The 18,168-nt window shown below is 37.5% G+C and overlaps 1 protein-coding gene across 3 annotated transcripts in view; it reads right to left on the reverse strand.

Moving 5' to 3' along the window:
* DEUP1 (deuterosome assembly protein 1) overlaps positions 1 to 18,168 on the reverse strand; it is a 78,876-nt gene that overhangs the window by 26,677 nt on the left and 34,031 nt on the right. For all 3 annotated transcript variants that reach the window (XM_070426900.1, XM_070426899.1, XM_070426898.1), the window contains 3 exons: positions 17,044 to 17,289; positions 8,212 to 8,357; positions 4,888 to 4,993 (listed from right to left, as the gene is read on the reverse strand). In XM_070426900.1, coding sequence (XP_070283001.1) covers positions 4,888 to 4,993; positions 8,212 to 8,357; positions 17,044 to 17,289 — 498 coding nt within the window. The remainder of the gene's footprint in view (positions 1 to 4,887; positions 4,994 to 8,211; positions 8,358 to 17,043; positions 17,290 to 18,168) is intronic.

The following is an 18,168-nucleotide window of genomic DNA, read 5'->3' on the forward strand; positions in this document are numbered from 1 at the left end:
AGTTTTGTGAGTTTGGACCCACACTCAGGCTACGATCACCACAATCAAGGTAATAATCATATGCATTAACTGCAAAAATTTCCTTGTGTCCCTTAGTTATTTAACTAGTGTGTGTGTGTGGTAAGAACACTTAATATGAGATCTATCTTCTTAAATTTTTACCTGCACACCACCTTACTGCTAACTACAGGCACTGTGTTGTGCAGTGCATTCTGGGACTTAATTCATCTTGTAAAACTGAATTGTATGCCCATTGAGCAGCCACTCCTGAGTGCTGCGGTGGAAGAGCACTGAACCCACGATCCGGAGCAAGCAGTTTTTAGGGAGAAAAAATTGGCTTAGAGAGGGTAAGTGATTTGCTCAGAGTCACAAAGCTACTAACTGACAGAGCCAGGATGACAACCTAGGACTCTTGGCTTTAAATTCAGTACTTTATTTATTTTTTTTTTTTACTAAATTGTGCTGTACTTTTTGTGATTAAATCCTATGTTTTTCAGAATCATGTTTGATAAATTTCAAACTTAATGTGTCCATGAAAACATATCACCTCCTTCCTTAGCCTGTGGAGCCTCATATTCTCAATCTCAGCTCAGGATCACCTTGGACTCCTCCCGCCCCCAACCCTCCCCAATCCATTCAGGCAGCAAATTCTGTTTCTTCTGTTTCACTCTCTCTTAAATCTCACCCCTCTTCTACCTAGTCCAGCCTCTTACTGTCTTTCTATATATCATTCACTGGCTCTAACTCTTGGGGTTCAGAGATAAAGTACACAGTCACTAATCTCAGAAATCACAGTCCTTTGGGAAAAACAGAAAAATTAACAGTTACAACACAGTGTCACAATAGATATCAGCAGTGTATGGTAGAGGCAGAACGTAGCAGAGGGGTACTGAACCCAGCCTGGGATGTCAGGGCAAGATTCCCAGAGGAGGGACATCAGACTGATATTGAAGGATAAACAGAATCCAGATGGAAGACAGAGATGGAGAAGGCTCCCAGGCAGAGAACGCAATCCAGGCACAGGGGTGAGTGCACACTCAGAACCAAAAGGAGCGTGTAGTGGCTGGGACTAGGCTGTCAGAAGTCAGGCTGCAGAGTCACACAGAGGCCGTCCACAGGAGATGTATATGAATTTACCCCAGGGCACTTCCCTTTAAAGTAGATATTCTTTCATTTAGTCTGTAAACATTTCAGGATGTCTCTTTAAAAGAACAAGTGTATCCCCCTATCACTCTCTTTTTAAAATATAGCCAGAATACCACTAGAACAGGGGTGAGCAACCCCTGGCACGCGTGCCAAACATGGCACGCCTGTAACTTTTGCTGGCACGCGAAACCCTCTCTTATAATCTTCCATTTACAATTTTTTTCTTAATATCAACTTTTTTATTTTTCAGATAAATTCAGTGTAGGTGCCTCTTAGATAAATAAATAATTTTACATAACAAGTTACCTTAAAGATCATAGACATGAATTGACAAGAGAGGGAAAGAGCAATTTCTATGCCTCTGCCTTAACTCTCCCTGCCTTCCTAGATCCGACCAGTATTTTGGTTTCATCCACATATGTTTGTGAATCTTTGTTCTCAGTGATGAATTTTGTTAAGTCTTGTTATAGGAATAGCCTGACGGATGAAAGTAGTAGCTCGTGCATATCTCTGAAGGTCACGAAATATAAACCTGATGTAAAATCTCTGTCATCAGTGATGCAGCAGCAAAAGTCTCACTGATAATATCAAACGGAGTCATAAAGTTCTCTGTCGGACTATCAGTGTACATGTATACATTAAAAAGTAAATGTATTTTTCATCATCATATACTGTGTTTTTGTCACTCAAATGAATTTTATTATTTCTTCAAGGTTCTTCACATATGTACACTTTAAGAGATATCAAGTAGGCGTAACATGTTCTCAAAAAATTAGGGTTGGTACGCAGAAGAATTTTGAGAAGAAATTAGGGTTTGGGCACGCACTCACAAAAAGGTTGCCCACCCCTGCACTAGAAAGTCTTAAAAATATTAGCAATTCCTCAATATCATCAAGTACCCAGGAAGTACTCACATTTAAAATTGTATCAGAAGTGTAATGCACTTTTAGAAGTTTACTTGAACTGAGATGTAACTATGAGCTGGGTCCTCTCTTTTTAAAGCCTCTCTTGTTGTATGTGTCTCTGTGTGTTCTAAGTGCTCTACATACATCATCTCATTTAATCCCCACACATCTCTCTATTTCGCAGATTAGAAAATTAAGTTCATATAACTGCTCACAGTCACATTCTGGTGGCAGGCGGTCTGATTCCAGGACCGACACTGTGCTGTGGACCCTCAGGGAGCGGAGCCCTGGAAGGTGGTTCACACGCGGAGAGCTAGAGGGGGGTGCCCTGACATGGAAAGCAGGCATGTCCCGCAGGCAAACCCGATCCAGCCCCAGGCTATGCTACCAGCCCTCATCTGATTCTATTCTTATCACTAACGCTTTCCGAATTTCAGAGTTGGACGTGACCTTAGCAATCACATGGTCCAACTCCATCATTTAACAGATAGAAAAAAAAGACCCAGAGGGCAGGGAACTGACTGAGTCTAAGTTATCCAGCTCCCAGGAGCAGAAGAGGAGACGAGGAAAGTGAAGGACAGGTGGCTCATCCTGAGGACGATGTTACAAGTCTCCTTTCATCTCCCGTCTTCTCTCTCCAGGCTTTTCCTTATAATTTTTTTTTTTAATTGGGTTGTTCTGTAGTTGGTCCCAGTTTGAATTTTGCTGTTTGCATCCCTGTGGTGTAGTTTACCTGTTTGTTTGTTTTTTTAATGTTCGAAAAGGAATATGCTATCGTGAAAATGGAGTAAACTGTTTTCCCATTTAGTTATTAAAACAACACGCTGTCCTGCAAAACATCCTTCTAAATGAGATGAACTTGCCTAGCTATAAATAATTGTTGGCTTTATTAAAAATGTCAACTTTACCACAAATAAATGATTAAAACTAGTTCCATGTTAAAAAGTGAAGATACATAATAGATGGCGCTTGTTGGTGTTATCACTAGAGAATGGAAATGCTCTCCACAATCACTTCCTGGAAGCTATAGCTGTTTATGCACAACTCCTCTGCTACCTTTTCTGCCCAGCAGTGCATGATCTACAGGTCTCCCAGAGCCTAGGAATAGATTTGTGCCTTGTATTCGCTCCTTCCATATCAAAACAGTGTAAAATCAGGGTAGTCCTTATATTACTCAAAGTTTTATTACTCTTTCTAGATCTATGAGGTCAAGAACAGTCTAACTACACTTTAGGTGGCTTTAATCAACATTTTATCATAATGTATCCACTGGAGACACCAGAAGGAACAGTGTTTTAAAGTGATAGTTTTACATGCCCGTAAAGTCGGTTGTATGGGAGTATGTGAAAAATATAAGGAAAATGGTCATTAATTCACATCACCTTTCCTACACATCATAGCTGCCTCACAGTCAATGCTCTGGGAGACAGGATTTATCTTTCACATCATCGTCTTTCCTACAGAAATAAGCAGAATAGCTAGTAGTCCTACTAGATGCTGAGTGAGTGTTTATTGAATTTATACCAACAATAATTGAAGTTATGACCCCCATACAATGATGGGAGATCTGAGCCTTAACCTTAATGAATTCATTCTCTAATAGTTATTTTCACTTATTGTGTGTCCGGCACTGTGTTGGTAATTCAAAACTACACCCAGGTTTTTCCTACTTTTAGCAATTGTTTAGATTATACAGCACTGGATATTCTGTGTAATTGTCAAACCTAAAGAACCAGAGGAGTGAGTAGTAGCTGTGATAAACTCATGGAAGAGAGCCACAACTGGATTCTCCTAGAGGGAGAAGAGAATATATGTTTTGTCGGAGTTAAGAGCCACAGTGCCCAGGTTTTATTCATCCTTGTATTTCTAGCTCCTGGGAGAGCACATGCTAGGTGCTCAGTGACAAAATGTGGGTGTAACCTGAAACAATAGCAGCCAGTGTCTACCAGGTGCTTCCTCTGAGCTAGGCAGGCCCTGTTCTAAGCACTTCACATGCATTATTTTTTTATGCATTTTAACTTAGGGCAGTGGTTCTCAACCTTGGCTGCACATTAGAATCACCTGGGAATCTTCTTAAAAATCCCGATTTCTGAGCCTCATCCTCCGGAAATTCTGTTTCTTTGTTACTAATATTGTGACCCCACCCCATAACAAAGAAACAGAATTTCCAGGTGATTCTAATGTGCAGCCAAGGTTGAGAACCATTGACTTAGTCTTAGTATGAACTCTGAGCCAGATCACCTAGATTCAAATCTGACCTCTGCCAGATTAGTCGTGTAATATTGGGAAAAATTACCTACACTTAGCTTCCTCAAATATTAAAAGAGAATAATAGTAGTACCTACCTTTTAAGATGGTTGTGAGGAATAAATGAATTAGGATTTGTTAAGCTTTTAGAACAGCTCCTGGCACCTGGTAAGTGCTATTTAAGTAGCTCATTGGAGCCTCATCACAACCTTAGGAGGTATGTACTTATGATCCCATCCCCATCCTAGAAATGGGGACCCTGAGTAACTTGCATACACAACTCCCACGCTTCCTCACTAACATGTGGCTGATTCCCATCTGTGGTCTCATACTTCTTGCTATGAGCTCCCTTTCATGGAGCTACAGGCCCTCCACATGTCACAGGCAGTCTCCCGTGGCTGAGTGATGTCCTAGTGTTTGTGGTTCTTATAGCAGCACACAGAAGAAGTCAGTGTTAGCAGGTTGGAGAAGAATATAGAAGGGAAAAGAAGGGAATGAGAAAGAAGGACCCCCCCCCCCCCCCCCCGCCCCCATGACCCTGCCACAAGGAAAGACTGCCTGGAAGAACGGAGCTCATTATTTTCCATACCTTAGTCAGTTCTTTCTCATGATTTGGTTGATCCGGGGTCAGTGAAAACAGTTCTTTCCTTTTCCGTTCTGGTTCTTTAATAGAGGGTGAATAAGATGATTCAAGTCTACAAAATCCAAAGGAGGAAAAATTAAGCTAACTTGATAAATTGTTAGTATTATGTTGTTAATTTAGACCATCATAGATAGATTATTAGTTTATTGGGAACATTTCTAGGTACAGAAATTGCAAGTTACATTACATTCAAATCTCATAAGTATTTACATATTTAACTGAGTGCAAATGTTTTTAGCTGAAAAAACAAACAAAACAGCCCAGCTAGCAATTAGTATGGAATTTTAATTGTGCATTAAAAATTAGCAGAATACTTGGTTTGCATATGGATATAAGATTTTTGGATGAGAAGAAAAGCCTGTCTCCTATAATAAAATAGCTTGAGAACCATCAGAAAAGGAAATACATCTGAGTTGCTTCTACATTATGGGAAGAAACTATGTCAGCAGGAATCTGAGGGAGAAACCACTCCATAAAAGTGTTCCCAGATGATTGAATCTGGCAGGCTACTCAGAGAGAGCTCAACTACATCTATTCTTTGGCTGTTCCATTTATAAAATGGAATTGCAACCACATATGGATATAGAGAGCAAAAGCAAGAATTGGTATAAAAGGTACAATTTCCACAGGAAGCTTGGAGTAGTATAAGCAGGTAATGTGTACATCAGGGAAGTTGGTAAAATAAAATCATTAAAGCAGAACAAATAAAGATAACTAGGTGAGGAAAGCAGTGTGCGTTCTATTGCCTGACTAATCTGGTAGAGTCCCAGGTTCTGAGAAATGTACCCACTTGAACAATTTTAGATTTCCAAGAACTTTGTAAAAGGGTCCACAGATCAAAAATTTAAATCACATAACCAAAACAAAATCTGAGAAAAATAACTAATGAAGAGATTAAAAATAAAAGGATATTTTAAAAGGTATAAATTAATAGTGATATCCTTGAGATACATGTGTCTAGACTGGATGTGCGTTTTTAAAATCAAATATACAAAGTGTCCAAAAAATGTATACGCACTTAACACTGATAGCTCAATTTATGTTTCTTTCTTTTCAGATTTAACCCATTGGAATTAATAATTATTCAATGTATATATACATTTTTGGGGCACATCCTGCATATGTTAAGTGTAGAAAACAGAATATGGAGTATATATGCTGTTATAATGTCCTCCAGGAAAAGACAGTGTCAGCATTTTTTGTATATTTCTTTTTTTACTATGCATTTGTATACATACATGCACATTTCCCATACAATTAGAATGTACTGTACATATTATTTTTCAGCCTTCTTTTATTTTTCACTCAGTAATATATTGGGAGCATTTTACCCAGTATTCTCCTAAAATGTTATTTCAAGATCAATCTTAAAATTTTCTTATTTGCAATGATTTTCAAATTTCATTTGAAAATGAATTTTCCTTTTTTCAATTCTTCCTAAGGAATTTCAGGGAGTGGAATGCTAAACTGAATGGTAAAATCCTCATGATGATCTTGTAAATTTGAGTGAGTAGAACAAATATCAAACTTCAACATGGACAAGTTCATAGAAGAGAACAATAGTCATCTAATGTAAAATGGTAATATAAATATATAAGGGAACTATCATTTGTCTCGTAGGAAAGGAGTGTCGGAAATATTTTTAATAATTCTCAGAACCTAGCCCAAGGTGCTTCAACAACTGAAAAACAGAAAAAGCTAACAAAATCTTAGCATTATTGAGAAAAGTTCTGATCATGAATAAAAACATTACAATGCTACTTCTATAAAACTATTGTATGTCGACTCCCAGGGGCTGCTTCACCTTAACACAACTATAAAGAAGAAACAGAGTCCAAATGAAAGAAACCGAAGTAATATAAAAATACTATAAAGGGCAGGACCACATTCATATGAGAACAAATTAGGATTAGAAACTTTCAATGGGAAGGATGGAGGCTGAGAAGACTATGCTCAAATCTAAAATAAAATAGAAGCTGTGAAAGTTAAATAACTGTTCATCAACTCTCAGAATACTGGAACTGAGTAATAGATCCAAATGAGAAAGATGTAGCTTGAAGACCAAAATAAAACCAACATAAATAGAGAATGGCAACTAGGCACAACAAAAGAGTTGTATTGGCCAAATATGTGAATAATTGCAAGATTTCAGCTTAAATCATGAATTGAAGGAAAGTTGGCTATGCTTGGAATTTAGCACTGGCCTGTAAGATAGCTGCACTTCACATAAACACGAGACATGGTTGAGCAGTTTGCTGTTCTAGAAAATTTATGTTTTTAGGCGTGTACATTCCTTGTGCAAAGACATTTCTCACCAATTCACTACACTGGAACAGTGCCTTGCGCATAATATATTTCCAATAGATTTATTAATGATTGGTGATGATGATACATAGCTTGTATACAGAGCACTCAATAATGCTGACCGCCCAATAGGAGGCATTCTACCATCCTTGGTGAGACATACAATAGGTCATTTTTAAGAATCTTAATTTGCCATTTTTGTAAAGGGTAGACCTCAGGCAGGCAAGTACCACAACTTCGAAGAAATAATTGTTACCTTTAAAACAATGTAATCATCTTTCAATAAAATATCCCTCACCATTTGGCTATTCAATTTTTAAAATCCTATCATTGGTCTGGCAATAGCCTTCAGAATTGAAAAGGATTCAAGTTCTAATGAGAATTAGAACATCAATGAATGATTGGAACCATCACACTGTCTATTCACAAGTATAAATATTTAATAATCCCCAATAGTCCATTTCCTTTGTGGTTATGGAATATGCAATATCTGTCTGATTTTAAAAGGGGAAAAAGATTTCTAACAAAACCCTTAAATGGAACCAATAAGGTGATGAATGTGGAGGCAAAATTAAATACAATATTTATAGGTGAAAAAGTTAACAAGTCTATAGGCAATCAAACTAAAGGCATTTCAAAAATATGAAATAAATCTTATTTATATTTATATTTAATTAAATATCAGCTTTATAGTATTGTTTTAATAACATCCTGAAGAATAAAAGTTCTAAGAAAATTTCTGACTCAGTATAACACATAAGTATCCATAAACCAGAACATGATATATTTTTCTAGGTATTAATTTTGAAGATAAAATAACCATTAATTTTGTTGTTAATATCTTATAATTAACAGCATGTTAATATAAAACAAAGACACTTTTCTAGTTTCAAATATAAACTTCTTAAAAAGTCAAACAGTATATTTTGAGCAGTTTCTCTCAGGCTGCTGAATATAAAGAATTACCTTTTTTTATTTTCTTGAACATTTTGGCACTCTCCTATTTTTAATAATTCTCTGTGCAACTGTAGTCGTTCCATTTCTATAATCCTCAAGAGATCATCACGTGACTGTAACTCACTTTTCACCTCTGAGAGTCCTGCTTCCATGGCCTCAATAAAAACATCAAACATTTTTATTGCTCATATTTGGATGTCATGATGTATAATAACACAGTTAAAAATGTTTAACATTTATGAACCAGCCTAATTTCAAATGAACTGATTGATAGTCTTTTGCTGGCTCTGTCTCAGAGAATTTCATTCCTTCATTCATTTTTTCCAACAAATATTTACTGAGCTCTTATTATGCACTCAACACTGAGGATACAGACAGAGAATCTGTCCTCAATGAGCTGACAACCCAGTGATAATGACAAAGAATAATAAAATAATCACACAAATATGGTCACACGGTACATTACTTTGAAAGAGGAAATATAAAAGTATGAATAAAATATCAATGCATAAAATGTGGATAAATGCAAATAATTCCCAATTTAAACTTGATAATAGCCAAGAAAAACATAATTTTAAAGCTGGCCAACCAAGTAAATTACAAATCATGGTTCCACTGCTGTCCAATGGTAGCCCTACTTTAGCTGGTAGCTAGAAACACCAACAATCCTGTGCGTCCCGTGTTTTATTTTGTTAGCAGGAGAGACTTGGGCAAGTTTAAAAGCTGTTAGGAGAGAGAAGGGGTAATAGTAATGGTGACAGGTTCCTCAGAAGGTGGGTGGGATGGTTCCCAAAGCACAAGGGGACATACTGCCTAATGCAAATACTTCCACATTTCTTCTTTTGCAATAGGAAAGAAGGAAGATGGAATCTAGACAAGTTCATGCTTTGGACATGGAGAGATAAGACGGTGGCTACCAGGTGACTTCTCTTTTCCTTATGAAGAAAAAAGGAAGAAGAATTGGAGGTGGGGGTTTGGGAGTTATTTTTATTTATTTATTTATTTATTTATTTATTTATTTATTAAAACATATTTTATTGATTTTTTACAGAGAGGAAGGGAGAGGGATAGAGAGTTAGAAACATCAATGAGAGAGAAACATCCATCAGCTGTCTCCTGCACACCCCCTACTGGAGATGTCCCCGAAACCAAGGTACATGCCCTTGACCGGAATTGAACCTGGGACCCTTCAGACCGCAGGCCTACGCTCTATCCACTGAGCCAAACTGGTCAGGGCTGGGAGTTATTTTTGAGAGTGAGAAAAGTTTGGAACCGCCTGCATTGGGAATGGGAGAGTTAGCTAGTTGGAGCAACGCAGTAGGATTCCTGGTAGCATTGAGTTCTTATGTGAGGTTTGTGACTGTCACCTGCTGAGGGATTTTCTCCAGCAGTACTTGACTATTCCCTGGGAGAGAGGAAGGGCAGAGTCCTTCCATATCATCATGTCTCTTCCACTGAATTATACAGGGAAATGAGTATTTATTAAGCATGCCTGACCCTGTTCATGAAATCCATTGCCATTTTTATAGATGAGTAAGTTGAGGGCCAAACTTGGTCCAAAGTTACACAGCTCCTAAGTGACAGACTTTGTAATAGAAGTCCAGATTTTTTTGTTTACTACTCCAGCCAGAACGTTCAAGACACAAAGATAAGTTGTTTTACACAAAGTGACTTAGATCTGTAGCTTACTGGTAAAGACAGAGTGGGGTGTTCTGAGGGCAGGATGTTTTCTGCTAATAAAGGCTGTAGAAAACACTATAGATATTTTTTAAAGTCAATTGTTCAATAATTCTTAATATATATTTGATAACAGATTTATTCAAATATAATCCACATACTATAAAATTCGTCCATTTAAAGTATACAATTCAGTGGATTTTAGTATATTCATAAATTTGTGCAAGCATCACTACTGTCTAATTCAAGTACATTTCTATCACTCCCAAAATGAACCTAATACCCATTAGTAGTCACTCCCCTCCCCCCAGCCCCTGGCAACCACTAAGGTATGTTCTGTCTCTATGAAATTGCCTATTCCGGACCTTTCATACAAATTAAAACACACACTATGTGGCCTTTTGTGACTGGCTTCTTTCACTTAACATAATGTTTTCAAGGTTTATCCATGTTGTAGTACTTCATTCCTTTTTATTGATAAACTGGAGGCCCAGCACGTGAAATCATGCACAGTAGCCTGCCGCTGCTCGCAGCCCTACCCACCCGCCTGCTTCCCCACTGTGCTTGCAGCACTGCCCCCCCCCCCACCCCCCTGCTACTGCTTGCTGCACTCTCTGCCCTGCTCGCCCGCCATCCTCCTTGCTGCGATCAGAGCCTGTGGGCCTCAGGGGAGGTACCGAGAGGTGCTCAATGCACCTCGTGGTGACAGGTTGTTTGGTCGTGCTGGTCGTCACGGACACTGGCTTTTTATATATATAGATAATATTGAATTGTATGAATATACCATATTTTATTTATTATTCAGCAGTTGATGGACATTTGGGTGTTTCTTCTTTTTAGCTATTATGAACAATACTGCTTTGAAAAGATATGTATAAGCTTATATGCATGGATATATGTTTTCTTATTCATTAATTTTTATCCAAAAATTCCTAGAAATATAATGGTGTACACAGTATAGAACTTATGCATTCCCAGATAAAGTTTCTTACCAAAGCCTTAAAATTTACATTATTTTACAGGAGACCTAGAGACCTGGTTCAGTGAAGGACTTAATTGCAATATCTTAGCTCCAGAAGTTCCTGGCTGGCTCTGAAAAACGTATAAGAATATACTTATACTTTCTAGAGGTATAAGAATATAAAAAAAGAATATAAAAAAGAGGTATAAGAATATAAAAAAGTATAAGAATATACTTATACTTTCTATAAGAATATACTTATATAAAGTAGAGGCCCGGTGCACAAAATTTGTGCAGGGGGAGGGGGGGTCCCCTCAGCCTGGCCTGCACCCTCTCCAATCCAGGAGCCCTTGGGGGATGTCCGACTGCGGGTTTAGGGGGCTGAGGCAGAGGCAATTAGGGGCGATCAGGCCAGCAGGGGAGAGCAGTTAGGGGCAATCCGGCTGGCAGGGGAGAGTGGTTAGGGGCAACATCCCTCTCGCAATCCGGCACTGCTGGCTCCTAACCGCTCACCTGCCTGCCTGCCTGACTGCCCCTAACCCCTCTGTCTGCCTGCCTGACTGCCCCTAACCTCTCTGCCTGCCTGCCTGATCGCCCCTAACCGCTCTCCCCTGCCAGCCTGATCGCCACTAACTGCTCTCCCCTGCCAGCCTATCTCCCCTAACTGCCTCTGCCTTGGCCCCAGCTACCGTGCCTTTGCCCGAAAGGATGTCCGGAAGACATTCAATCTAATTAGCATATTACCCTTTTATTAGTATATCTATATTAGTATAGATAGGTGACTTAATAGTCTTATTTGGATAAAGTGCCTGTTTCAAACAGTGGGACTTTTAGATAAGTTTAAAATTTTAAAATAAACAAAAGAAATGTGAAACAATAGATTAGCAAGTAGTAACACAAATTAATCTGATGTGAATATCATCCATTACTTTGCCCAGCTGAAGAAAACTACCTGGGCTCCTTGCTTTGCAAATTTGCCACCAGGGAGCAATCTAACATGAAGCTGCATGTAGAAAAGTGGGCCTGCCTCCACTTGGGCAGTGCGACACAGGAGTCTCCAACTCCAGGCCAATGAATTGTAGTGTCACCTTGGGCTAGAGTTAACAGAAATTCTGTAAAATGTCATAACAATGGAGTCTATTTGTTTCCTGTTAATGAAAATAATACCCGTAAGAGTAACACTTGGAGATATCATTAAGGGGGAAAAATGCTTATTTATTGTGATTTAGCTCTACAAGGAGGGGGATTTATGTTAAAATTGAAATTCTTCATAATGCAAATCAACAGTAATGATTTGATAGATTTTTCTTATATAATTAAATATGAAAAAGTTTTATTAAAATTGACAACAGTATGGAAATTGACTTAAAAGAGGTCAATTTAACCTCTTTGATAAACTGAGAGTTGTTTTTTGAGTTATGCAATATCCCTTTGAATTCAATGTTAATAATATCAAGTTGACCTAAGAATTAGTGAATTTATTTAACTTAGATGTAGTTTTTAAATTGGCATGCTTTTGCATAAAAGTTAAATCAGTTATTTTCAATGTGGATGCAAATATTCAGGAAAGTGATTTTTTGGTATTTGTTTCAGATATTAGAACACTTTCAAGTTTGTTGGGAACAATTGGAGTATGTAAAGCTACTTTTTTAACTGTAAATTTTATGAAGTCTATGTACAGATGAGGTATTTAAAATGAAGACTTAGTATCTAAATTGAGATATGTTTTAAGTATAAAATACCCACCAGATTTTGAAGATTTAGTATGAAGAGAAATGGGAAGCATCTCATTAATAATTTTTACATTGATTATATTTTGAAATGATAATACTTTAAGTATATGTTTGTTGAAGGAAATATATTACTATTATATATTAATCTCACCCATTTCTTAATAATTCTTTTAATGTATCTACTAGAAAAATTCACATTATATTTGTGGCTTGCCTTATATTTCTACTGGACAGTGTTGCTATAGTATTTGATGACACATTAACAAGCAAACAAAAAGGGGTCAAGTTTTTTTTTGGCATAAATATTTGAAAAAATTCGGAACAATTTGTCATTAATCACCAATGGGAAATATTGCACACTTTATAAATGTGAATGTAGTGCAGCATAGTGATTAAATATATTCAATGAAATTCATATGTATACGCACACATTTCAGTGTTGTAGAAGGACAGTGAGAAGATATGATTCATATGAAAATTCAGATGCGCCTGGCATTAAAGTGTGTTATAAACTAAAGAGAATTTTATATGCAATAAGTGACAGTAATTCAAATTGAAATTATTGTGTTTTTTTTTAATTCATGTGCAAGATGTGGAGCACTGTCATACGACAGTTTTGCAAAAAGAAAAACTTCTTTCTATCTACGGCACTGGTTACAGTAATTACTTACCTCCAATTATTCCCATTTCATAACATACACATTTTGTAAAATGAGCTTAACGCCCATCTTTTTAGTTAGAAATTTGCCTAATGGTTTGAGAGAAGCTGTGATTTTGTTTTTTTATTATTATTTTAAAAATGTATCTTTGTTGTTGAAGAGCATTACAGATGTCTTCCCCCCCATATAGTCCCCCTTCCCACTCCCACCCCCCTCCCCAGGTCTTCACCACACTGTTGTCTGTGCCCATGGGTTATGCATATATGCATATATGTTCTTTGGTTAATCTCTTCCCACCCACCCCCCTTTCCCTCTGAGATTAGTCAGTCTATTTCATAGAGAAGCTATGATTTTAAACCTTCAAATCAGCTACCAAATAACAAATAATTGATATCTTATCACTTAATATTTATTCTAAAGCAAAAGAATGAAAAACATTAGTAAAATTTGGAAATAAAATAGAGAAATGTCCAAATGAAAGCATTATTTTCAGCATTTTTTTTTTTCAAATGCATCAACAATAGCATTCTCCTGGGAGTAGAGATCTTATCTTGAGTTTTTAAAAACCAAATTGCTTCTCAAGAACTTTTCATTAGAATTAAATTGTGTGTGTGTAACAAATACCTTAGAATAATTTGATTTATTTTTTAACACATGCAATTCTTTTGTAAAATATAAAATGAAAATTCTTAGTTTAAATTTAATAATGTTCCTAGATCCAAGGGTAATTAAATTATTTTTTAATGAATAAATGTTTATAAAAATAACTCTGGTAACTTTCTCATAGAAAGTGGTGGACAATAAATCAATAACAGTCACATTAAAATTTATCACAAAGTAGAGTTAGAGAATTACTGGTGAAGAATATGAGAAAACTAACATTTCAAAATTTAAAGCAAAGTTTCTCAACCCAGCACTATTTACATTTTGGTCTGGATAATTCTTTGTTATGAGGGTTGTCTTGTGCATGGTAGGATGTTTAGCAACATCCCTAGCCTCTACCCACTAGATGCCATTAATAACCCTTCCCCCTGTAGTGACAACCAAAATGTATCCAGGTATTACCAAGTGTCACCTGGGGAGCAAAATCACCTCAGTAGATAACCACTGATTTCAAGGAAAATTATAATGATTAGACAATTAATACTGTTATTTTATAACCTTTAGTATAAATACCAATAAAACTATATGTCACAATTATATTGACTTCTATGAATAGCTGGGTTTTTATTTTGTTAGGATGTATCCAGGGACATTTAATAAATTGTTAAGTACATTAACATATGTATACATAAGGAAAAGTCAAAGTGGGTAGCATGGACTTTCCTTTGCCCAGACCACCCACAGAGCCTTCTCAGGAGTATGTGTAAGGCCCTGGAAGTTTGAATAAATCTTAGGTTGAGGGGTGAGTCATATACTGTTTGATCTTGGCTCAGGAGGGCAAGTCAATGAAATGATGTTGCTAAGGCCAGGGTGACCTTGGCCATCGGGTGATTTATTCTCTCACTTCCTCTACCTGTTCAGACTTTCAGGTTGCACTTGCTCTCTTCCTGTCGATAGGTGTGTGTCCATGTGATAAGTGTGAGAAGCACAGGTTTAAGCCAGTTACTTGGAGAGAGGGTTGAGATTATAATCTGAACTGGGAATGCTAATTTATTAGTGTTTCTCAATGGACACTCTTCCGCTCTTTGTAACATACTCTCTTTTACAAGACTCTCCAATGTACTTTCTGGAGAAGTATAAATGATCGAGTACTGAGATTTAAAAGGGTGGGATTGCTCAAGGAAAGCATTACAGAAAGTTAGTCATGCTTCCCAGACAGGGCAACAAGAGGCTCTTTCTAGAATATGGAATAAGAGCAGCGACTTTTTAAAAAAATTTATCTTTATTGTTGAAAGTATTACAGATGTCCCCTTTGTTTGAGAGCAGCCATCTCTATCCTGCAAGTGGGCCAAGGCCTGAAAGCTGAACCTCGGCCTACAAGAGGGAATGTTCTGAGATGCTCTAATAGCTGCATCTATTTGTTTAAGAGGAGCTATTGTTAGTGAAGAAGCTGAACCTCACTGGAGGGTAGAACCAGAATTATGAAATATGTTTCAGGCAAACTAAAGATTTCTAGGGACCAGCACCCAAAAGACTTCAAGAAGAGTCAAAGAGAACTCTTCAGTTTGTGCGGGATAACCTGAGACCTAGGGGAGAATATTCAGGAAGCATCCAGAAAATAATCTATTGATTATGATCCTGGTGCAGACTCTCCCAGTACAAAGACAGCTGCATAAAGTAAATTTCGGAATCTCAGAGGGAAGTGGGGGAGGGTGGGAGGCTGGGAGGTAATCAACTAAGTGGTCTTTAAATCAGGGCCAGAGGCATGAGCAGTTGTCCAGTACCCAGGAAAATGAAGGGGAAGTAGCTCTGAAAGGGAGAGATCCTTTCAGAACACCAGCAACCATGAAAGCCCAGCTTCAACAGGACTAGGTAGGCTGACTGTGGAGCTAAACACTAGAAACTGCCTAGACAACTTCCAGAGCAGGAGTAAGGGCTAATCTCATTTCTATTATAGTGAAGCCAGAGAAAACATCAGGAATACCTTTTCTATGCCTGGAAAATGCATGGCTTCCTTGGTGTTTAGTATTTGTGGTTTAGCTTTGTTTGTTTGTTTACATCTGTATTCTAATTTGTATTAGAATAACAAACCCCTCCCAAACAAAGCTGGAATTGGGGCTGGGGGAGATGTACTTCTCTTAGAAATGCCACAGAATAGGAGAAGCTGGCAGCCTTGTGCTCTGTCTCCTTGCAAGCTTGGGGAGAGGGGACATCAGAAGGGTAGATGCTAGCAGAAAAAGAAGTTAAAGGACTAGCCGCTTACATAATCCCCTTTATAATGGAGCAGGATGCAGGGGAGTGAGGGGTTGGCCCAAGACTAATAAAAGACCCTGGGAGTTGAAGTGGCAGGAGATCCTGAGGTGGAGTATCTTAGAGAAGAAAGTGGAGTCTGCTCAGGTAGTGACCTGAAAAAGTATCCTCGGGCACGGGCAGGGGATGAAGTGGGACTAAGGAATAGGCTAACTGAGGAAAGAGCCTGAGAGTTTGGAGGTGGGATGTAAGGCCTAGAAACGGAGATAGAACCACAGAATGTCTCATGTACTAGTACATGGGATACCCATGAATAAAAAATGCATATTTAGTAAAATTCATAATGACCAATTTTGATGAATGCGGTATAACTTCAGTGGTTGCAAAAAGTAGAAAGAAAAGAAAAGAAATGTTCGAGTTAAGAAAATTAATGCTTGGAAAAACCATCAATCACACCTGTCAGTGTGGAAGTTAACAAAAAACAAAGAAAAAAACAAACAAATTCCAGGCTGCTGTTTGAGAAATGATGATGGTAAGGTTAACGATGATAAATTACAGAAAGTGACCCCATGCTTCTTAGTGAGATTATTAGAGTATTGCACCCTTCGTGATTTCCTGGGTCTCCAACCCAGGATTCCTGTAAGCCAAAGAGGCACAGGGTCAGAGAGTGAACAGGGAGGACAGAGGGTGGTGTGTGGTTAAAGGGCCCTGGTTTTTAGGTCTAAGGTCTGTAAGTGGCCTCTGTTACCCTGCACTGGTAGTAAATCATCATTACACCTCTGCAGAACCAAGGTGCTCTAGTGGGTAAAGTGCCTATGGGATTAATGAATTTACTCATCAGGTGAGAATTCGTCACTAAGAGGAAATATGAGCTGAATTTACACATGCAATATAAACTTAGCTTTGAGTTATCATTTATATGAATCATGGGTAAGATCAGTTGAAGATATATATTCACCTGGCACTGTCTTTGGTACATTTTCAGTTCCTGTAAGAGCTTCTGATTTTCATCTTGTAACTTATTCCGGCTTAATGCTATTTCACTCACAGCTGATTTTAGTTTTTCAATAATGAACTCATCTCTTCCACTTGCTTCACAACTAGCATCTGGCTCCAATATCAGCTGAGGAATTTCAGAGCTGCTGTCCCCTTCCATGCACTGTTTTTTACCATTTAGTTGAGTTTGGTAACTTTGTGCCTGTTTCTGGGGAAGATGAAAATTGTGAAAATTAAATGGAGAATATCATATTTAGGTTTACATAAAGAATGATAGAGCCCTGGCCTGTGAGGCTCAGTTGGTTGGAGGTTGTCCCATATACCGAAATATTTCAGGTTCATTTCCTGATCAGGGCACATACTAGGTTGTGGGTTTGACCTCCAGTTAGGGCATGTATGGAAGGCAATCGCTAGATATTCTCTCACACCAGTACTTCTCTCTCTACCCCCCCCCCCCCCCAACTCTCTCTCAAATCAATAAGCATATCCTCGAGTGAGGAAGCTCAACAATTATTTCTGGAATTTTTATCTAGCAAAAGAATAACATTAGTACCTAAAGATTTTTTTCAAGTTTCAAAAACTTTAATAACGAAAAAAAGACAATTCCAAAAATAAATGCTACACGAATGAAAGCTTATAAAAAAGTGAAGGATAATCATGAAACAAAACCCCTCACTATCAAAATATACTAACATCTAAAATCTAATGATGTTGAATATTCAAATTTTGGGAGAATGTAGCTTATAATAATATAACTAGTAAAGTAGTGTTCTCCATGATAGGCCTGTTTCAAGACATCTCTTAATATAATTACTTTTTAAATCTATATTTTCTTAAACATCCATTTCACAATTCATTTAAATATTTTACATTCATTCATAGAAACACACTTTCTAACAATGGGTTATTCTGGGTTTTAATAATAATGAACCATGGTAAAATACTTCAGTGATTTAAATGCTTTGCTAATGACTACATCCATCACAGATTCTTGCACACTTATACAGCTACTACATAATCAGAAGAGCTGAAGATATTTGTTATAATATTGTAATAGCATAAAAGTAGAAACAACCTGAATGTACAT

The sequence above is a fragment of the Myotis yumanensis genome, unplaced genomic scaffold (assembly GCF_028538775.1).
Source record: "Myotis yumanensis isolate MYYU_CA2020_CCGP unplaced genomic scaffold, mMyoYum1.0.hap1 SCAF_10, whole genome shotgun sequence".
NCBI classification, from domain to species: domain Eukaryota; kingdom Metazoa; phylum Chordata; class Mammalia; order Chiroptera; family Vespertilionidae; genus Myotis; species Myotis yumanensis.